Raw genomic sequence first — 23,078 nt, 5'->3', positions numbered from 1 at the left:
GCTGAGGTACAAATATCTAGGGCCCAGGCTAGAACATAGACATTATCTAGAACATGAGTATCACTCAGCTGTACCGTCTACTTCTGATCCCCCACAGTCGCGGTTGTCATTGTTCGTATTGTAATCTAGAACATCGCATACAGCATTGCTTTGAAGACAATGTCAACACTTCTCAAATCACATTTCATTCACAATGCTTTCAGAGTCCGACCATAGCTAAAACATTGACCGTTTCTGAGCCAGAAACCTTCTGTGACCATGTACAGTGAAGCCATGAATGTTTAACCAGCTCAGACAGCAGTGCAGTACACTGTATCCACTGGACTGGGCTGAGACCCAAATGGCATCCTATTCCCTATATAGTGCAATACTTTTGACCAGAGCCCATTTGTCAAATGTCGTGCTTCAGAGACCTATGGGCCCTGGCCAAAAGTAGTGCACTACATAGGGAATAGAGTGTAATTTCAGGCAAAGGCTCTGATAGAGCGCTGTGTGATTGTGTGATAGAAACACAGGTGTGCAGTGTAGCACAGCACGGCCCTGACAGAGACTGATCTATAATCCACCACTTTGTGATGGCTCTCGTCTGGAGCCGAGATGAGCAGGAAAACTCACATCCATGGTTGCATTTATTTCAGAGGTTTTGAGTTCACCCTCCCTGACCTGGCGATGCAAAAGAGAATGAAGAGCGAGACTCGAACAAAACACACTTCAGACACCTCAGGGAACACCAGTTTTAATTATAAAGAAATACTTGTAGCAGACAAAGTTGTTGTGAAAAGCAGTCAGAAGGTTTTACAATTCAAACGAGGTTAAAAAAAGACTCATATATCATAACACTAGTCTGATGTCATTGACAGTAGTCCTCCGGAACCTCAACAGAACATTCACCCCAAACACTCAGAGAGATTTACACATATACTTATAGGACAGGGTCCTTCTGGGGGCCCACAACAGCTTTGTTCTCCATAGTTGTTTCTATTGGCAAGTTCCTTCTCTGGATATACAGTATATTTTGTCACATGGGATGTCTGAAGTGTCCAAGCATTAGTGGTTCCACTCTTATGCGCTGCTATGAGGCAGCTGTACAGAGCAGCTACAGAGATGGAAATGGGCTTTCCTGCCCAGTCCAGATGACATGATTTTACAGTCTCAGTTTCACTGAGAGAGAGAGAGAGAGAGAGAGAGAGAAATTATGGCTGTGTGGTTGGTGTTCTCTTAGCTTGGACAAATACTAACATGGCTACTAAACATGTGGATAATATGCATGAAATCAGGCACTTGTTTGAGTCTTCCCTCAGGGATAGCTATCAGAGGACAGGGGAGGAGTCTGGGAAGCATTTTAAATACACACATATCTCCAAATCAGCCTCTGTTGGTCATTTGTTTTCAGGTGAGGCTGCAGGTTAAAACAAGCTGCGGTCAGGTACTTCAATGTGGTCTGGCTCAAGTCACACCATGTTCCCTACATAGTGCTCCACCCACATAGGGGCCCTGTTCAAAAGTAGTGCACCGTCTCAGGAATAGGGTGCCATTTGAGATGTAACCAGAGGTATCCCTATTTCCTATATAGTGCACAGCTTTTGTCACTATATAGGGAATATGGAGTAATTTGACGTAACCAAGGTGACAGTAGAGATGGTTTAGGTGAAGAGGCGGATGGTGGCGTCAGCCCCTGAGGAGAACACCCAGGGCTGGGTGGGGTGGAAGGTCACGTCTAGGACCCCCAGGTCGTGGGTGATCTGGTGACCCTTGAGTACCTTGACTGGAACAATGAGAGGGTTCTGGAGCAGGTCACTGTGAGAGAAAGAGAGGTAGGGGAAGAGGGAGAGATAACAAAAGAAAGATAGATGGATAGAGATGAGTTATGACATCAGAACACTGCAGAAGATGGAACACAGCCGTTGTGGGTTATACTGTCTAAATAAAAAGGTAGAATACAGGTAACAGTCTGTACAAAAGGCATCGACATTTCGGCGAGTTGGAAACAGGCCAAAAAAAACATTCCATCTTTGGTTGTAATTTAAAGAGAACTAATTAGAGGGAGACTGGTGAAGGGGTTGGACCGAGAGATGTGTTGCCCTTACGGTACACGCTTCATTTCCCCTTACTAAAATAGATGTTTATGACCTAACTGGCTCTATGGTTGTGGATATGTGATGGAGGACAGTAAAAAATGGGTTCAGAGACATTGAGAGAGAGCGAGACTTGAGAGACAGACAGAAGAGAGAAGTGAGGAAGATTAAAGAGAGAGAGAAGAGGTAATATTGTATTGTACAGTAGGTGTGATGACTCACTTGTAGACCATGCCGTGACAGATGATCACACTGCCATCATCAGCACCAGAGGCGAATAGGGGGTAGTGTTTGTGATAGGCCACGCCCCTCAAAGCCTTCTTGTGGTGCCTGGGACAAAACAGACAAAAAAAACTTCAGAACCACTAAAACACAGATCTTACGAATAACCATCATTTAACAAAAACCCATGATCAGAAAATATGATTCATTGTCAATAACTCCAAATGAATAAGTGAATGGATGGTGTTCACTCACCGCAGCATCTTGTAGGGTTTGGTGGAGAGGTCCAGATCAAACCAGGCTAGTCTGCAGTCATAGCTGCCACAGATCAGGTTATCACCTGACCAGGAAGATTAAGGAGGGAAATGTAGAGATGGGTCAGAACAACTCAATATCCTGGATTCTCTAAGTAGCCGTAGATCAAAACGTATTTAAACAATTTGATCCAATATGACGGTGGTCCAGATATTCCACTCATCTCAGACTTCTCTATCGATCATATTAACACTTTGAATTCTTGAGAATGAACTTCAAATCAAACTTTATTGAAAGTGCATTTCACCTTCACTCCACACCCTTTCAGTACAACATAATTCTTCTCTGAGGGTGACCTGTGACCTCTGGCGCGGCACTAACCTCCAGGGTGAATGGCCATGCTGGAGATCCACTTGCAGTTGGTCATCAGCTTCTTGGTCAGCTCTTGCTTGATGAGGTTGTAGACGCGCACGTAGCGCTGCGTGGCCACGAAGAAGTAGGGCCGCAGTGGGTGGAAGGAGACGCACTGCACCAGGCCCTTGTTCTTGCGGAAGGGGTTCTGCGTCCGTCGCTTGCTCACCTGGTGGATGAGCACCTGCAGGTTGCTGCTGTTGTCAGGCATGACGCTGGCCAGGTAGTCACCCTTACCGTGCCAAACTACCTGCTTCACTGCCTGGAGGAGAGAGTAAAAAGGAGAGAGCGAGAGAGGGAAAAGGAGAGAGATAAGGAGAGAGAGGAGGAGAGAGGAGAAGAGAAGGAGAGAAAAGGAAGGAAGCAGGGAGGGAGAAAAAAGGAAGGAAGCAGGGAGGGAGAGAAAAGGAAGGAAGCAGGGAGGGAGAGAAAAGGAAGGAAGCAGGGAGGGAGAGAAAAGGAAGGACGCAGGGAGGGAGAGAAAAGGAAGGAAGCAGGGAGGGAGAGAAAAGGAAGGACGCAGGGAGGGAGAGAAAAGGAAGGAAGCAGGGAGGGGAAAAGGAAGGAAGCAGGGAGGGGAAAAGGAAGGAAGCAGGGAGGGGAAAAGGAAGAAAGGAAGCAGGGAGGGAGAGAGGGATAAAAAGAGAGCAGGAGGAGATATTACTACTTACTATACACTATTATAGTAACGCATTATAATACATGTTTTATAGTGCATCTAGGACGACAGCTAAGGTACATTAATCCAATGATAACCTCTCCAGACACTTTAAAATCTCCCTGCAGTTATTTTAGCTTCTATTAGTATTGTAGGCTTTCCAACTGCCATAAGCATTCTGTGACAATAAAATATATATTTGTTTTAATTGGGGGAAAAAAATAGAGAACTCTTATATTTCTTCCCATTTACTTGAGGAAAAAGGTTAACCACAATCTACTACGGTTTTGCCAATCCTGAAAGGCATCCAAGCTACAGCTCACATGTTAGAACGTTTGTGTCTTTACCCCCAGTAAACCTATGTCTGATCGTCATCACAGGGGTTCCCAGTATCTCCATTGGAATATGTTTCTATCTGGTATTCGGAGGTCCCTGTAAACCTTGGTCAGGTTCCTAGGGAGGTACTAAAGATAAACCTTGGTCAGGTTCCTAGGGAGGTACTAAGGATAAACCTTGGTCAGGTTCCTAGGGAGGTACTAAGGATAAACCTTGCTCAGGTTCCTAGGGAGGTACTAAAGATAAACCTTGGTCAGGTTCCTAGGGGAGGTACTAAGGATAAACCTTGGTCAGGTTCCTAGGGAGGTACTAAGGATAAACCTTGGTACTAGGGATAAACCTTGGTCAGGTTCCTAGGGAGGTACTAAAGATAAACCTTGGTCAGGTTCCTAGGGTCAGGTTCCTACTAAGGATAAACCTTGGTCAGGTTCCTAGGGAGGTACTTGGTCAGGTTCCTAGGATAAACCTTGGTCAGGTTCCTAGGGAGGTACTAAGGATAAACCTTGGTCAGGTTCCTAGGGAGGTACTAAGGATAAACCTTGGTCAGGTTCCTAGGGAGGTACTAAGGATAAACCTTGGTCAGGTTCCTAGGGAGGTACTAAGGATAAACCTTGGTCAGGTTCCTAGGGAGGTACTAAGGATAAACCTTGGTCAGGTTCCTAGGGAGGTACTAAGGATAAACCTTGGTCAGGTTCCTAGGGAGGTACTAAGGATAAACCTTGGTCAGGTTCCTAGGGAGGTACTAAAGATAAACCTTGGTCAGGTTCCTAGGGAGGTACTAAGGATAAACCTTGGTCAGGTTCCTAAACCTTGGGGTTCCTAGGTACTAAGGATAAACCTTGGTCAGGTTCCTAGGGAGGTACTAGGATAAACCGTGGGCAGGTTCCTACTAAGGATAAACCTTGGTCAGGTTCCTGGGGAGGTACTAAAGATAAACCTTGGTCAGGTTCCTAGGGAGGTACTAAGGATAAACCTTGGGCAGGTTCCTAGGGAGGTACTAGATAAACCTTGGGCAGGTTCCTAGGGAGGTGCTAAGGATAGCCTTTACCTTGAGGAAGGTTAGGGAAGGGTACTAACTTTAAAGCGATAAGGGTTGGGTGGGAGTGAATGAGTGAGGGTGAGTTGGTTTAGGTAGGGACTTAACATGGATCAGGAGTGTTTTGGGGCCTTACTTTGGGGTGGGTGAGGCAGGGCCTTCCTTCAGACAATGAGGACAGACTTTTTACTTGTCCCCAGAAGCTCAAGTAACACCATTTTCACATCATTGTATGGTGCAATGAACCCCTTAAAATGCATTACTATATTTTATAACATAAAGAATAAGACAAAATGTAGGCTAAACTCTGCCTTTAGGATCTTTGCATATTCAAGCCTGCCTCAAAATACAACACTGCCCCTTTAATAAGGCTCTCCTGGAGGATGGTTGGGCAGCCTATAAAATATTGTAACATTTACAACCAAAATTATTTTAATATCTTTATAACATAATTCCCTCCTGGGCTCAGAATTAATGGTGTCCAGTCGTCCTTTTTTGGGGTCTACGGGAAAAAACTGACTCAGATCCAAAATTCATACAAACACTGCACATAGGAAATGTGGGGTGGGGTGAGGGTTAGTCTGTGAGGGTAGGTTCAGGACTCTTACATTGGGGTGGGGTGAGGGTTAGTCTGTGAGGGTAGGTTCAGGACTCTTACCTTGGGGTGGGTGAGGGTGAGGCGGTGGCCATTGTCGTGCTCCGGGCCCTCAGACAGAGCCCACGTAACAGCCTGCTCCTTGTCCTCCTCTGGGGGCTCATAGGAGGTAATCAGCTGGTCTGTGGAGCTCACCACTAGCCTGTCTCCCAGACCTGGGTTCAACAGCAGCACTGTACTCTCACTGAGCGAGAGAGGGGGGAGGGAGTGATAGGGAGAAAGAGACCAAGAGAGAAAGAGTCAGAGTGACAGTGGACTATAGGACCCTACAGGGTTATCTAGAAGTTAGGTTGCTAAAGTCACGATAATGTCACAGCAGTAAAGAGGAAAAGTTCTCTCAATGTTTGTTGACAGGGGCATCAGTAGTACCACATACTAACAATTATAAACTGGTTGCAGTGGTTATTGGTTAACCTCTGAAACTACACTATGAAATCATTCGGTCTGTGAACACATACAAAGTATACTGTATGTTCAGTGATGAAGACACAGAGGAGAACTCGGGACATAGGAAAGAGTGGAGCAACCATTAGGAGGAAAGAGACTGTTGGAGGAGGAGGCTTACAAGCACACAGCCACCAGGCAGACGGCCGGGTTGGGGTTCCACGCCACGCTCTTCACAGCTCCGCCCACTTCCAGCGTCTTCATGCATCGCCCCGTGTTGACCTCCCAGAAGCGCACCGTACAGTCATCTGAGCCTGGAGGGAGAGAAAGGGGTCAAAGGTCAGACCACCAGAGACAACAGGGGGCCCATAACAGCAGTGTGTGTGACTGTGTGTGCCCTGGCAGAAAGTGTGGTCTCTGGACACCAGGCCTCGTTGAGTTACCACAGCGTGAAAGTGTTAAAGTAGCCTATAAATAAACCGGGAAAGCTCAGAGGCTAGCAGGCTGACTAACCTATATGAGAGGGGATCACAAAGTAATGGCACAGGGGTAGAGGGGGATTGGGCCTGGTTTGTGTCACAGCTTAGACAGGGGTTAGTTTATGGGAGACTAACTGGTATACTATTCCATACGTAGGGTACTACTTCAGACCCTATGGGCCCTGGTCAACAATAGTTCCCTATATAGAGAATAGGGTACCATTTGGGAAGCAGCCTGTGTTGATTAATAATAATTATAATGTGATACACAGTAATAGTAGGAGAAGTTCAGACATTACCTCAGGGTAAAAATAGAACGTACACCTCTTAAATACATTATCAATTAACTGTGTGTGTCTGTAAAGTTGTATGTTTGTGTGTGGTTCACATGCGTTCAAAAGTGATCCGTGTGTGTGTGTGTGTGTGTGTGTGTGTGTGTGTTTATAAGCAGCCATACAGAGGGATGGTACAGATTTCCTGGGCTGCCCGCTGCTCATCAGAGTGAAAACAGACGCTCTTCCTGAACGCAGCTCTCGCTCCCTCGCTCTGCCTCTCCTCTCCAACTGCCTGTGAAACCACCGCCGCTGCCTGACACATCATTGGCCGATCTGGACCCACTAAGGCCGCGCTCCAATTCCCTACATCGTACGACCGTATGGGCTGCTCTGGTAAAAAGTAGTGCACTATGTAGGGAATAGGATGCCATTTCGGACTAATGCCTTCTGGGAGTGTATGCAGTATCACTGGAGAGCACTGCCAAAAGATAATTTGCATTCAGGTTGACATGTTTTTCTTTGTCATAATGTGTCTACTAGCCATGGAGCAGTCATATTCAAATAGATCTTTCTAGAATCGTTGGCAACCTCCTGTACTGGTCTGCTTTTGCTGTTTGGTTTGCCACCACACCTCTGTTAGGAGCCAACGGAGCACTGACATTTCTAATATCCTTTTTCTTTGGACAATACTTTGGCATGAATGAACCCCTGCTTATGTTTGTCTCCCTTCTCCTGTTAGGGGGTTTGTTGAGAAAGAGTGAAAAAAGAGAGGTCCCAATCAATACCACATCTCTCCTTACTGCTGGCACACAATAAGGAAAACTGTGAACCCACAGGCACTACGCAAACCAACCACCTTCGATAACACCACAGACGCTATGCTACTCCAACATATGAGCAGGAGGCAGTAGAAGTCACATTATTTTTACTTGTATACCTGCATGCTCCATAAACAGGGGGAGGCTCCAGACCGGAGGGTGGAGTGTAATAACTCGAAAAACCATAATCACTTTTTAAGTACTGAGCCCTGCGGCAGCGACAGATATAGAACTGGAGGGACAGGCCCGACCCGGCCCGGCGGTAAGGTTGTGTCCAGCTTGCGGTTTAGAGAGAGAGAGTATGAGCGCGAGACCAGTCGTCTGGCAGCGCATAGCTGTGGTTCAGCCGGTGGATTGGCCGAAGGGTCGAGGGAGTCGCATGTGGACACATTGGAAACTCAACACTTGTGTTTGAGGAGAGGGAGAGGTCTAAGGCTGTAAAACTGGGTTAAAAAGGATCCTCTTCTTTTCTATTGAGGGGACTTCAATTATAGATCAATGTCAATGGTTTACTTTGAAAAACATAACTGGGGCAGATCCAAGAGTTTGGAGTGTGCTTACTCACCTACTTGAGAATACGACAAGGATATTTTTTCTTTGGGGGGCTATGGACATCAATCTGACATAAATACAAGGCTGTGTCACTGGGCAGGTTAAGAACATTTAGAAAAATTAGATGATAAAACTAAAACATACATATGTAACATCAGAGCACAGTGGACGAGTGCAAACCACAACGTAAGTCAACAGACAGGAGACGATCAACTGACTCCAGGCGGAGGGAATGATGGACGGAGGACTTTCTAGGGCACCTTGGTTTGAAAGCCATGTAGCACCAGCATTATTCTTCTACCGAGAATCAATATAGCGGATTTTTGACAGGGTCGTTAGCATTGGGGCGTCAGACTTTTTGTTGTTGCCCAAACCTAACTCAAATTCTTGATATCAGATTGAAACGAGGCTACAGTGTGACAATTAGGTTCATTTGGACTGAATGCATTTGTAGGGGCAAAAATGTATTCAATTCACAATGCATCACTCTCACTTACACGATGTGCTGACAACGCTAACATCTTCACAGACAAATCTTAAGCGCAACAGTAGCAGCTAGGCAGTAATACGTTAGAAGGCTAGTAGTAGTTATATATAACGTTATATGGCTATAGTAGGTTTAAATCAAAGCACAAACAAATATTTTTTTACCAAGCAAGAGAAATAAATGTTCAATCAGTACTGAGTGAATGAACAAACACTTTGTCATCACCGGACTGTCCATTTAAATAGTGTTAAAAGTAGACGTAGCCATAACATGGTTTGTAACGGTGAGCATCACCACCGTGGGTTCGTTAACCTGGCTACTTTGACCCCCGTTCCCGACACACACAGGCGCGCGCACATGCAAAAAAAAAAAAATGTAATGCACGGTCTGCACTTATTTTAATTTACTATGTGTCTCTTAAAAGTGTGGTGTGTACTAGTACGCACGTCTTGCTACTACGGAGAACAGTGGACACCAGCTCTCAAACTCTCAAGGAAGACGTTGTCCTCATCCGTCAGATACACACCATCCCTACGGTACAAATGCACGAGATAAATTGCACAGGTTGTAAACAATCCTTTTCAGGCGCCACTTTCTGTCATTTGAGAAGCTAAGAAACGTGTCAAGTTGGCCCAAGTGGAGCTGACAAACGACCTATGCTTATTAATAAGCACACAATACGTTGCACACTATCAGTATGTATGTATGTATGTATGTTCTGTTCCAAATCTGTGAGTACTCCCATCTGTTTTCATATTTGTACTGCCATTTGGGAATTTGGGCTGTTTTAGTGGAGTTGGACAGCTGTGGAAAGGGGGAGACCTAGTCAGTTGTACAACTGAATGCATTCAACTGAAATGTGTCTTCCGCATTTAACCCAACCCCTCTGAATCAGAGAGGTGCGGGGGGCTGCCTTAATCAACATCCACGCCATCCACGCCCAGGGAACACTGGGCTATCTGTCTTGCTCAGGGACATAACATATTTGTACTGTTACTGACCCTATGCTCCTACCCGCCAGGCTACCTGCCACTGTGTACAGCATTACTAAGCACGTTTGCAGATAAAGGATTTACAACACCTACCCATTGTCAGTTTTGTAAATATGTATTGTTTTGTACTTGTCTAATGACTTTATTAGTGTGTCACTAGTTACCAAAATTGCTATTGATGAGCCACAGGTTTATGCTGGATTTTTTTGTTCAAGTCCAGTGCGCTACCACACCTTATTCTACTACTCGGCGGTTCACCGAGACCTCGGCGGTTCACCGAGACCTCGGCTGGAAGAATCAACAAGTGGGACACAATCATGAAGTGGAACGACATTTATTGGATATTTCAAACTTTTTTAACAAATCAAAAACTGCAAAATTGGGCGTGCAAAATTATTCAGCCCCTTTACTTTCAGTGCAGTAAACTCTCCAGAAGTTCAGTAAGGATCTCTGAATGATCCAATGTTGACCTAAATGACTAACGATGATAAATACAATCCACCTGTGTGTAATCAAGTCTCCGTATAAATGCACCTGCACTGTGATAGTCTCCGAGTTCCGTTAAAAGCGCAGAGAGCATCATGAAGAACAAGGAACACACCAGGCAGGTCCGAGATACTGCTGTGAAGAAGTTTAAAGCCGGATTTGGATACAAAAAGATTTCCCAAGCTTTAAACATCCCAAGGAGCACTGTGCAAGCGATAATATTGAAATGGAAGGGGTATCAGACCACTGCAAATCTACCAAGACCTGACCGTCCCTCTAAACTTTCAGCTCATACAAGGAGAAGACTGATCAGAGATGCAGCCAAGAGGCCCATGATCACTCTGGATGAACTGCAGAGATCTACAGCTGAGTCGTATATATTGCACAAATCTGGCCTTTATGGAAGAGTGGCAAGAAGAAAGCCATTTCTTAAAGATATCCATAAAAAGTGTTGTTTAAAGTTTGCCACAAGCTACCTGGGAGACACACCAAACATGTGGAAGAAGGTGCTCTGGTCAGATGAAACCAAAATTGAACTTTTTGGCAACAATGCAAAACGTTATGTTTGGCGTAAAAGCAACACAGCTCATCACCCTGAACACACCATCCCCACTGTCAAACATGGTCGTGACAGCATCATGGTTTGGGCCTGCTTTTCTTCAGCAGGGACAGGGAAGATGGTTAAAATTGATGGGAAGATGGATGGAGCCAAATACAGGACCATTCTGGAAGAAAACCTGATGGAGTCTGCAAAAGACCTGAGACTGGGACGGAGATTTGTCTTCCAACAAGACAATGATCCAAAACATAAAGCAAAATTGACAATGGAATGGTTCAAAAATAAACATATCCAGGTGTTAGAATGGCCAAGTCAAAGTCCAGACCTGAATCCAATCGAGAATCTGTGGAAAGAACTGAAAACTGCTGTTCACAAATGCTCTCCATCCAACCTCACTGAGCTCGAGCTGTTTTGCAAGGAGGAATGGGAAAAAATTTCAGTCTCTCGATGTGCAAAACTGATAGAGACATACCCAAAGCGACTTACAGCTGTAATCGCAGCAAAAGATGGCGCTACAAAGTATTAACTTAAGGGGGCTGAATAATTTTGCATGCCCAATTTTTCAGTTTTTGATTTGTTAAAAAAAGTTTGAAATATCCAATAAATGTTGTTCCACTTCATGATTGTGTCCCACTTGTTGTTGATTCTTCACAAAAAAATACAGTTTTATATCTTTATGTTTGAAGCCTGAAATGTGGCAAAAGGTCGCAAAGTTCAAGGGGGCCGAATACTTTCGCAAGGCACTGTACCTCTTGTGTCTGAGCCGTTGAATTGAGATTCTACTTTGTCTCTGTACTGACGCTTAGCTTGTTTGATAGCCTTGCGGAGGGAATAGCTGCACTGTTTGTATTCGGTCATGTTACCAGTCACCTTGCCCTGATTAAAAGCAGTGGTTCGCGCTTTCAGTTTCACGCAGATGCTGCCATCAATCCACGGTTTCTGGTTAGGGAATGTTTTAATCGTTGCTATGGGAACGACATCTTCAATGCACGTTCTAATGAACTCGCACACCGAATCAGTGTATTCGTCAATGTTGTTATCTGACGCAATACGAAACATATCCCAGTCCACATGATGGAAGCAGTCTTGGAGTGTGGAATCAGCTTGGTCGGACCAGCGTTGGACAGACCTCAGCGTGGGAGCCTCCCGTTTTAGTTTCTGTCTGTAGGCAGGGATCAACAAAATGGAGTCGTGGTCAGCTTTTCCGAAAGGAGGGCGGGGCAGGGCCTTATATGCGTTGCGGAAGTTAGAGTAACAATGATCCAAGGTTTTTCCGGCACTGGTTGCGCAATCGATATGCTGATACAATTTAGGGAGTCTTGTTTTCAGATTAGCCTTGTTAAAATCCCCAGCTACAATGAATGCAGCCTCAGGATGTGTGGATTCCAGTTTGCAAAGAGTCAAATAAAGTTCGTTCAGAGCCATCGATGTGTCTGCTTGGGGGGGAATATATACGGCTGTGATTATAATCGAAGAGAATTCTCTTGGTAGATAATGCGGTCGACATTTGATTGTGAGGAATTCTAAATCAGGTGAACAGAAGGATTTGAGTTTCTGTATGTTTCTTTGATCACACCACGCCAGGGGCGTATGCCATAAGGCATACGCCCCCGCCCCTCTTCTTACCAGAAAGATGTTTGTTTCTGTCGGCGCGATGCGTGGAGAAACCCACTGGCTGCACCGCCTCCGATAGAGTCTCTCCAGTGAGCCATGTTTCCGTGAAGCAAAGAACGTTACAGTCTCTGATGTCCCTCTGGAATGCTACCCCTGCTCGGATTTCATCAACCTTGTTGTCAAGAGACTGGACATTGGCGAGAAGAATGCTAGGGAGTGGTGCACGATGTGCCCGTCTCCGGAGTCTGACCAGAAGACCGCCTCGTTTCCCTCTTTTAAGGAGTCGTTTTTTTGGGTCGCCGCATGGGATCCATTCCGTTGTACTGGTTGAAAGGCAGAACACAGGATCCGCGTCGCGAAAATCATATTCTTGGTCGTACTGATGGTGAGTTGACGCTGATCTTATATTCAGTAGTTCTTCTCGACTGTATGTAATGAAACCGAAGATGACCTGGGGTACTAATGTAAGAAATAACACGTAAAAAAACAAAAAACTGCATAGTTTCCTAGGAACGCGAAGCGAGGCGGCCATCTGTCGGCGCCTGTGGTGGACCCTTTGACCTTTTTCCACATTGTGACATTACAGATTTATTGTAAAATGTATTACATTGTTTTTTACCCCTCAAATCTTCACAATACCCCATAAAAAGATGTTCGATCGGGTTTAAGTCCGGGCTCACCTTAGGGATGGTGCCAGGTTTCCTCCAGACGTGATGCTGTGCGTTCAGGCCAAAGAGTTCAATCTTGGTTTCATCAGACCAGAGAATCTTGTTTCTCATGGTCTGAGACCCTTTAGGTGCCTTGTGGCAAACTCAGTGTGCTGTCATGTGCCTTTTACTGATGAGTGGCTTCCGTCTGGCCACTCTACAATAAAGGCCTAATCGGTGAAGTGCTGCAGAGATTCTTGTCCTTCTGGATGGTTCTCCTATCTCCACAGAGGAACTCTGGAGCTGTCAGAGTGACCATCGGGTTCTTGGTCACCTCCCCGACCAAGGCTCTTCTCCCCCGATTGCTTCTTCCATTTAAGAACGATGGAGGCCACTGTGCGCTTGGGGACCTTCAATGCTGCAGAAATGTGCTTGGTACCTTTCCCCAGATCTGTGCCTTGACACAATCCTGTCTCGGAGCTCTACGGAGAATTCCTTCGGCCTCATGTCTTGGTTTTTGCTCTGACATGCACTGTCAACTGAGGGATCTTTATATAGACAGGTGTGTGCCTTTCCAAATCATGTCCAATCAATTGAATTTACCACAGGTGGACTCCAATCAAGTTGTAGAAACATCAAGGATGATCAATGGAAATAGGATGCACCTGAGCACAATTTCAAGTCTCATAGCAAAGTGAATACTTATGTAAATAAGGTATTTTTCTTGTTTTTAATAAATTTGCTAATATCTGTTTTCGCTTTGTCATTTACTGATTGGCTTACATTTGTTTTGTTTACCTTTAAAATCAGTAGTTAATGAAATAAATACATATAACTACATTATTTCTGTTGCCATTTGTTGTATAATCCAGTTTTTTTCTGGATCAAAAAGGGCCTTAGGTGGTGGGCGGTGGCAGTGGGGGCAGCAGAACTTTTCCAACATTTTAGAGGCCACCCATATTTTAAAAAAAAAAGCCTTTATCAGTTGTATAGTACATTTCCTGAAATTCTACACATTCTACCACGTAGCCGCAATTCTATGCATTTTCCCATGGCTAATGCGGTGTTCTTTTGCTGAAACGTAAAAATCAACACGGTTAAATTAATTGTTTTTGGAATTTAATTCCCCTGATTGTTAAGCTTTTATTTTGGTGAATCTTATAAAACAATATATAGGTCCATTTTCTTTTCTACATACTTTTATTTGTTTTTTTGTCTTAAGTTAACACTGAAAGTGTTTTTCCATAACAATGTCGGCTTAGGCGGGCATCCCAATGGTTTATATGGCAGACAAATCCCTGGTATCATCACCTTCCAATGTAAAAACCATGGACATTAAAAACAGAAGTAGGCATTGGTCTGAAGCTGAAAAATAAAAGGACATTTTACATGAGCACCACCCATGTGCTACGAAAAGTTTTCAAAGACACAGCTTTGACCCACAGTAGCTATGTTGGTATATTGTACTTCCAACCATGTGTAGGCAGGTTCCTTTGGGTGGTGGACCATTCTTGATAGACATAAAAAAAACAGTAGCGTTGCAGTTCTTGACACAAACCGGTTCGCCTGGCACCTACTACCATACCCCATTCAAAGGCACTTAAATACATTTGTCTTGACCATTCACCCTTCATGTCTCAAGGCATACAAATATTTTCTTAACCTCTCTCCTCCCCTTCATCTAAACTGATTTGAGTGGATTTATCAAGTGACATAAGGGATCATAGCATTCACGTGGTCAGTCTGTCATAGAAAGCGCAAGTGTTCTTAATGTTTTGAACATCTCTGACAAGGACCCTCGCAGAAACAGTCAACTAACTCACAAAAACATGACAATCAGTTCGTTATGGTACCATCTTGGTAGTGGTGCCGCTGGTGGGTGTAATTTCCCTCTGGTTCTCAGGGCTGTGTTCTTCCTGTTGTGACCTCACAGAGGCCTCTGTCCCTGGGCTGCCCGCCTGGGACGGACCACTCACATGTCCACAACCAGCCCAGATAATTTGCAGTTGTGTTCCAAAGCAACACTTGTGTGTTCTTTTACAAGAATGACTAGCTATATTCAGCTGGGTTTGATGTTGTGGATAGGAGAAAGAGAGAGAAGGGGATTAACTAGAGGAGTTAACCTAACCTTAGTGTCTATGATGGCACAGGTCCTTCAAAACAAAATGTGAGGGGCCAGCTCTGGCCCAACCAGATGTGGTTAGTAAAAGGCAGGCTACATTTCTATGAGACAAACCTGTTCCATACATAGGATTCCGTAGTTCCATAAAAAGCCAGTGACATTCTAATCCCAACCCGACCAGCGTGTGGAGGAAGGCATTCCGTCCTTCCCGGTCATAACCACCAGGGAAGGGTTGAAGGTTGAGTGTTCAGCCCTATCCAGAGTTCAGAGGGAACGCCACCCGCAGGGCTGGAGCTGGAGGAGCTGCCACCACACCAAGTTACCCATTGTGGCCACATCATTAGTATGGAATGTGGAGCTGGGAACACCAGAACCCCAGTTTGTTTACTGCTGGGAGTGTGGGTGTGAATATACAGTACACAGAGTCAAGCCCGAGTCCAACCCAGGATGATGAGTACAATGTCCCACGTCTGTGTCTCATAACACTCTATTCCCTCCATCAGTGTTTCCCAACCCTGGTCCTCCAGTACCCCCAACACTGCACAGTTTCATTGTACCCCTTGACAAACACACCTCATTCAACTCACTGAAGGCTTGATAATTAGTTGACAAGTTCAATCAAGTGTGCTTGTCCAGGGTTACAATAAAAATGTGTACTGTTGAGGGTACTCAAGGACCAGTGTTGGGAAACAGTGCCCTACACAGTGCACTACTTTTGACCAAAGCCCTGTGGTTGGTACCTATGGGCCCTGGTAAAATGTAGTACACTATATAGGGAAGAGGATTCCACTTGGGACTGAGACTATAACGGTTGTAAGAGGTTCGGAATGCCTCTAACAACAGTTAAAAAACAATTGGCATACTTATAAAGTGTATAAAAGTCACTCCAGTCCTGAAAGAAGAGAGGGCATGCTGGGTGTGGGGTAGGTCATAGTCATGTTTTACAGTTTTGGACGTCTCCAGAAGAATGTATGACACAACCGACAAATGATTTCACAGCATTACTTTGGTTTCCTGTTACAAGTGGGGTTTTTTGTTGTTGATTTTTTATATATATTGTTTTACATGGGGACATTGTCTGGCTGTGTTTTTACTGCTGTTGGCCTAGGTAGCTTCTTCGTAATAGCATTTTCCAACTTTATCGTGGTTGAGTTAGTGAGCAGTGAGTACAGGCTTGGTGGGGTTGGCGTTAGCCCCCTGCGCTAGCTAGCACTACGCCAGACAGTCCCCTATTTGGAGACAGGGTGGGTCGAAGAAACAGCCATCATTAAAAAGCACCACACACAGATATGGAATGAATTATCTGTCAACCCTCACACAATAGGAAAACAAATTGAAGAAGGGGGGAGCTGCAATTCCTGGGAGGTTGTCAACTGCCATTTTTACTGTGGGAAAGAGGGTTTTACGACTGGTTTAATATATTTTACAGCAATACAAAAGAGTGCCGCTGACTGTAGTGGTTTTGCATATGGGTCTTTATGAATCCTTTATTATGGACGGCTTAACAGATATTGCCACTAAATTGCTGCCAGGCAGCCTCACTCACTCACTCTATCCTTCCTTCTTCACCTCCCTCTCCAGTCTTTCTCCGACTAGCCCACGTCACCCCTCTCCCACTCCTTCCTCGACTTGGAGGGCCTGGTACTAGTGTGAACGGAAACGTAATCAAAACAGGTGCTATTGCCACCATTTTGTATTCGTCCCTGTAGGCGACTGACCAGTCAATTCAGTGCTGATATTAAACTACATACCATACAGTAAAACATCCCTACAGTATGACTATGGCTTGGGGAATAGAGATTTCCATGGCTGTCATAGAAGAGTAAGGCCAGGGAATAAAGTTCTTAAACAACATGTAAAGGGTTGGTCTCTTGTTTCATGAACAGAAATAAAAGATCCCAGAAATGTTTCATATGCACAAAAAGCGTATCTCTCTCATTCTGTGCACACATTTGTTTGCCAAGATAATCCATCCACCTGACACGTGTGGCATATCAAGAAGCTGATTCAACACCATGATCATTACACAGCTGCACCTTGTGACGGGGACAATAAAAGGCCACTAAAATGTGTTGTGTGACAAAACTGCACAATGCCACAGATGTCTCAAGTTGAAGGAGCGTGTAATTGGAATGCTGAGTGCAGGAATGTCCACCAGAGCTGTTGCCAGAGAATTGAATGTTAATTTCTCTACCATAAGCCGCCTCCGTCATTTTAGAGAATTCGGCAGTACGTCCAACCGGCCTCACAACCACAGACCACGTGTATGGCGTTGTATGGGTGAGCGGTTTTCTGATGTCAATGTTGTGAACAGAGTGCCCCATGGTGGCGGTATGTTATGGGCAGGCATAAGCTGACAAGGAACACAATTGTATTTTATTGTTGGCAATTTGAATGCACAGAGATACCGTGACTCCGATACCGTGACTTTATTAACTGTAACTCAGTAAAATCTTTGAAATTGTTGCGTTTATATATTTGTTCAGTGTATTTCATAAATGTATATTTTTCTCAATACGTCCTGAACTTTTCATACTGCACAGTTACTACAATAATTTACCTATTCAGATCAAGTTACACTGGCCTTTGTCCTGGTGCTGAGTAAAGAGTTCAAATCTCCAGTCAGCAATACCTCATGACTGTGGAAAGACAAAGCCACCCTCATTTTATATGGCTGGGGCCCTTACTTCATATCTAACAGTGTCCCCCAGGCTCAGAACATATTAAACTGAGGGAAACTAGCCAACACTGAGTGAGTAATCTACAGACCCTCGTTCCCTCACCTCCATGTTATTAAATTCACATCCATGTCTATCAAGTGTTACTGCTTTGAAATCGTACGTTGTTTTCCTGGTAAGAATCTGTAGTCAATGTGTATAATTACATCTACCTCTAAAGGCTACTCTTCATCACCAAAAGGAGAACAATTAGGGATGAATTTCTACATCAGGGATCCTCAACTGGCGGCCCGTGGGCCAAACTGGTTTTCAGAGACAATACATAAGAGACTGTGAAATCAGCTGTAAGTGATTTTAATTTAGGAACACTTCCCAAGTAATCCCACGGATAATAGAGAGAAGTGATCGTAAACAAATGTAACCAAGGTATGACAAAAGATGATGTTTTATTATATCCGTTTGGGCTTCTTGCAGTCAATTTGCTTTCTAGAAATGATTTGCAATTATGTTCCAGCCCCAACCCCCCCGACCATCCGCCCAAGAAAAAAAATCGTCCCGCGGCTGAATCTAGTTGATCATCCCTGTTCTACATAGTACTAACATTCACAACCCAAGTAGCCTACTGTTCTCTGACTGACCGTGGAGAACAGCCAGCTAGCCAGAAGTTAGAAAAGACAAAGACTATTTAAGTCTAAGATGGATGAGGGGAAAAGGAGACCAGCTATAGGAAGCTATCTGTGATTGATTTATCCTTCTAGATGTGTGCCAGAAAGTAAGTATGGCCTGCCCCTCTCTCTCTCCCTCCCTCCCTCACTCACGGACACTTCCTGGAACACACAGTCATTATGACATCATGGCTCACACTTTCAGGACGATTTAAGCGGTCAGTTAACTACTGACTCAGAAACAGGCACAATAAAGAAATAGAGTGCCAGCAAGACAGTTTGCTACTGACTAAGAAAAAGGCAAACTGATGAGCTAGCCAAGCAGCAGCTGAGTCAGAGATGTTACTACATCAAAATGAAAGATGAATAGGGAGTTAACACTGACCTGAGACCAGCCATTGGCCAGTGGGAGATGCACTGATGGAACGCACCAGACTGCTGTGGCCAATGTACACCTGTTGAGAGGACACATCATTATGATTGGTACTGACTTAACTTACTTATTTCGGATCATCACCCCACCATGTGACATAGCAAGATTTTCTAACAAATACATGGAAGTCTTCCATCTCAGGTAACTCAAGCTAGCAGTAAAATCAGATTTAAAAAAAACATAAAACAACATCTCAAAGAGGACTATGAAAAGACACACACACACACACACACACACACACACACACACACACACACACACACACACACACACACACACACACACACACACACACACACACACACACACACACACACACACACACACACACACACACACACACACTACTCTTAGTAATGTAGTATTGTAATTGCGTAATGTAATAGTGGAGAAATGTACATTTGTATAATGCACATTGTTTTGTTTGATGTAATGTAGTTTCCTGTTTGGGTCCCAGGAAGAGGAGCTGCGGCCTTGGCAACAGCTAATGGGGATTCTAATAAAATAATAAATTATCCCGTATTTTAAGGCTTATCCAGAAATGACAATTAGACAAAACATGTAAAGCAATTTTCTGAGAATGGTGCTGGATCATTTGACATAAAGAAGGGGACAAGTTGATGAAAAAGCTTTAAACAAAAAAGGTTCAAATCCAGGCATGTCACATGATTGCGCAAAATACAGGACAAAATATATTCCCAGCAGTTCCAGTGGTTGACCTACCAGGGACATGGTGGTGGGGAAGGGCTGCAGGTCCTTGGGTTTGGGCAGCTTGGGGATCAGATCTTCTGGATTCACATTCACCTGTGGAGACCAAGTGAGGTGAATAGAGTTGAGAAACGTGTTGAGAACCACCGGACCATAGATGGGTCCTTCAAAATGAGCTGCTTTTCTTTATGAGCATCTTCAAATCAATGTCCTATTTATCCAGACATTCAGGCAGGGTCTGTAGTCTCACCCTCATCTTGCGTTGGCGGGGACACAGGTAGAGGTCGAGGCAGCGTTCAAATCGCTCGTGGATGAAGCGGGAGAAGGCGGGCACGGCCCTCAGACAGGAGTGTTTCTGGGGGAGGAACGGGAGCTTCCTGTCCTCTGCATCCTGCTGTTCCCACGCCATTCTCTGACATGGAGATAAAGAACAAATGGTGGGTGAGTATACTAATGACTGGCTTGTACACTGGTTAATGATTGGTCTGTGTACTGTGACTATAGTTACAAGGAGGGAACTCGGGACCAAAATGCTACAGTTGTTCTATGCTACCAATTGATCTGCTGCAGTACAATTTTAGCCAAATTACTAAGAGAATGAGGTCATTCATGATGTTGCAAAAAAAAACATCTGTCCAAGTATGTGTGTGCAGCAAATACTTTCATAATTAGGCATAATGAACTATTTACCTCTTCCTCTGTGAGCAGGTACTCAGGTGGAGGGTTGTAGGACTCCTCGTGTCCGGGCAGCCTCATCTTGGGGGCAGGGACGTGCATCTTGTGGCGTCCCAGGATGGCGTTGGGGTCCTCCTTGGCCCACAGGTCGTAGTACTGAGGGGTGGTCTCTTTGGGCTTACGGGGCTTGATCCAACCCATCTTTATGGCATGGACCAGCTTCGAAACCTGGGACAGAGAGAGAGGACAACAGTAGTGGTGAAACCTAAGTGTGTGTGTTCCCACAAATAATAATAATAATAATAATGTCAAAAAATGAATAGAAGGTATCGAAGGTATTTGGTTAATAAAGAGACAGTTTATAATGCAAGGGGAGTCTCTAATGTACTGGTGGGTTAATAATGCTACGGTTTATAATGCAAGGGGAGTCTAATGGTATTGGTGGGTTAATAAAGAGACAGTTTATAATGCAAGGGGAGTCTAATGGTATTGGTGGGTTGGTACTGGTGGGTTATTAAAGAGTTTATAATGCAAATGGGGGGGTCTCTAATGGTACTGGTGGGTTAATAATGCAAGGTTTATAATGCAAGGGTAGTCTCTAATGGTATTGGTGGGTTGGTACTGGTGGGTTAATAATGCTACAGTTTATAATGCAAGGGGAGTCTCTAATGGTATTGGTGGGTTAATAAAGAGACAGTTTATAATGCAAGGGGAGTCTCTAATGGTATTGGTGGGTTAATAATGCAAGGGGAGTCTAATGGTATTGGTGGGTTAATAATGCAAGGGGAGTCTCTAATGGTATTGGTGGGTTAATAATGCAAGGGGAGTCTAATGGTATTGGTGGGTTAATAATGCAAGGGGAGTCTAATGGTATTGGTGGGTTAATAATGCAAGGGGAGTCTCTAATGGTTTTGGTGGGTGAATAAAGAGACAGTTTATAATGCAAGGGGAGTCTCTAATGGTATTGGTGGGTTAATAATGAGATGGTTTATAATGCAAGGGGAGTCTCTAATGGTATTGGTGGGTTAATAATGCAAGGGGAGTCTCTAATGGTATTGGTGGGTTAATAATGCAAGGGGAGTCTAATGGTATTGGTGGGTTAATAATGCAAGGGGAGTCTCTAATGGTATTGGTGGGTTAATAATGCAAGGGGAGTCTCTAATGGTATTGGTGGGTTAATAATGCAAGGGGAGTCTCTAATGGTATTGGTGGGTTAATAATGCAAGGGGAGTCTAATGGTATTGGTGGGTTAATAATGAGATGGTTTATAATGCAAGGGGAGTCTCTAATGGTATTGGTGGGTTAATAATGAGATGGTTTATAATGCAAGGGGAGTCTCTAATGGTATTGGTGGGTTAATAATGCAAGGGGAGTCTCTAATGGTATTGGTGGGTTAATAATGCAAGGGGAGTCTAATGGTATTGGTGGGTTAATAATGCAAGGGGAGTCTCTAATGGTATTGGTGGGTTAATAATGCAAGGGGAGTCTCTAATGGTATTGGTGGGTTAATAATGCAAGGGGAGTCTCTAATGGTATTGGTGGGTTAATAATGCAAGGGGAGTCTCTAATGGTATTGGTGGGTTAATAATGCAAGGGGAGTCTCTAATGGTATTGGTGGGTTAATAATGCAAGGGGAGTCTAATGGTATTGGTGGGTTAATAATGCAAGGGGAGTCTCTAATGGTATTGGTGGGTTAATAATGAGACAGTTTATAATGCAAGGGGAGTCTCTAATGGTACTGGTGGGTTAATAATGAGACAGTTTATAATGCAAGCGTGGGGTCTGTAAGCCCCCAATTTCAGAATCCCCATTTTAACTAAATGTCACCTTTGCTTGCACTTCAACTGTGAGGGGATCATTACATTACAATGCCACATGTGGGTGCAGTTAGGAGTCAAACTAGAGGTAATGTGAGCATTTTAATTTTACTCCCACTATTTACTGTTAATATAAATACAGATTTACAGCATAAAACAAATATGTTGAGTGAGCAGAGAGAGAAGAACAGAGGGGTATTGAGGGGGGGGAGAGGGGGCACAGATAGACAGAGACAGAGAACAAGAGAGCGAGAGAGAACAAGAGAGCGAGAGAGAACAAGAGAGCGAGCGAGAGAGAACAAGAGAGAGAAAGAGAACAAGAGAGAAAGAGAACGAGAGAGAACAAGAGAGAGAACGAGGGAGAAGAGAGAAAGAGAACGAGCGAGAGAGAACCTTCTCCTTCTCTATGAGCGAGGGGATGAAGCTCCGTTTGTCCTGGGGCCTGTTGGTCACCGGATGGATCATGACCTCGTTGGTGAAGAAGTCCACTGACGGCTAAAAGAAAAACAGAGTTTATGAGAGCGAAAAGGAGAGAGATATACACTGCTCAAAAAAATAAAGGGAACACTTAAACAACACAATGTAACTCCAAGTCAATCACACTTCTGTGAAATCAAACTGTCCACTTAGGAAGCAACACTGAATGACAATACATTTCACATGCTGTTGTGCAAATGGAATAGACAACAGTTGGAAATTATAGGCAATTAGCAAGACACCCCCAATAAAGGAGTGGTTCTGCAGGTGGTGACCACAGACCACTTCTCAGTTCCTGTGCTTCCTGGCTGATGTTTTGGTCACTTTTGAATGCTGGCGGTGCTTTCACTCTAGTGGTAGCATGAGACGGAGTCTTACAACCCACACAAGTGGCTCAGGTAGTGCAGCTCATCCAGGATGGCACATCAATGCGAGCTGTGGCAAGAAGGTTTGCTGTGTCTGTCAGCGTAGTGTCCAGAGCATGGAGGCGCTACCAGCAGACAGGCCAGTACATGAGGAGACGTGGAGGAGGCCGTAGGAGGGCAACAACCCAGCAGCAGGA

General features: G+C 44.5%; 1 protein-coding gene and 1 long non-coding RNA gene across 4 annotated transcripts in view; both read right to left on the bottom strand.

Annotated features, from left to right (window-relative positions):
* Positions 1 to 720: 720 nt before the first annotated feature.
* The window catches only part of LOC118399646 (ribosome biogenesis protein bop1-like), an 88,522-nt gene continuing 66,164 nt past the window's right edge, over positions 721 to 23,078 (bottom strand). For both annotated transcript variants that reach the window (XM_052472707.1, XM_052472708.1), the window contains exons 6-16: positions 22,433 to 22,534; positions 20,238 to 20,450; positions 19,798 to 19,959; positions 19,563 to 19,643; positions 18,792 to 18,861; positions 6,214 to 6,346; positions 5,652 to 5,832; positions 2,934 to 3,225; positions 2,553 to 2,637; positions 2,298 to 2,405; positions 721 to 1,797 (exon numbers count right to left, since the gene is read on the bottom strand). In XM_052472707.1, the coding sequence (XP_052328667.1) occupies positions 1,644 to 1,797; positions 2,298 to 2,405; positions 2,553 to 2,637; positions 2,934 to 3,225; positions 5,652 to 5,832; positions 6,214 to 6,346; positions 18,792 to 18,861; positions 19,563 to 19,643; positions 19,798 to 19,959; positions 20,238 to 20,450; positions 22,433 to 22,534 (1,581 nt within the window). In that variant the 3' untranslated portion in view covers positions 721 to 1,643. The remainder of the gene's footprint in view (positions 1,798 to 2,297; positions 2,406 to 2,552; positions 2,638 to 2,933; positions 3,226 to 5,651; positions 5,833 to 6,213; positions 6,347 to 18,791; positions 18,862 to 19,562; positions 19,644 to 19,797; positions 19,960 to 20,237; positions 20,451 to 22,432; positions 22,535 to 23,078) is intronic.
* LOC127909963 (uncharacterized) lies at positions 3,935 to 4,752 on the bottom strand. 2 transcript variants are annotated; one of them, XR_008073167.1, is made up of 3 exons: positions 4,424 to 4,752; positions 4,206 to 4,278; positions 3,935 to 4,169 (listed from the first exon to the last, which is right to left on the bottom strand). It is a non-coding gene; the product is annotated as an uncharacterized LOC127909963 (long non-coding RNA). The 2 variants fall into 2 exon arrangements; XR_008073168.1 differs by having other exon boundaries at positions 4,460 to 4,752.

Source organism: Oncorhynchus keta, chromosome 20 (genome assembly GCF_023373465.1).
Source record: "Oncorhynchus keta strain PuntledgeMale-10-30-2019 chromosome 20, Oket_V2, whole genome shotgun sequence".
NCBI lineage: Eukaryota > Metazoa > Chordata > Actinopteri > Salmoniformes > Salmonidae > Oncorhynchus > Oncorhynchus keta.
This window is presented reverse-complemented; position numbering and strand designations above follow the sequence as displayed.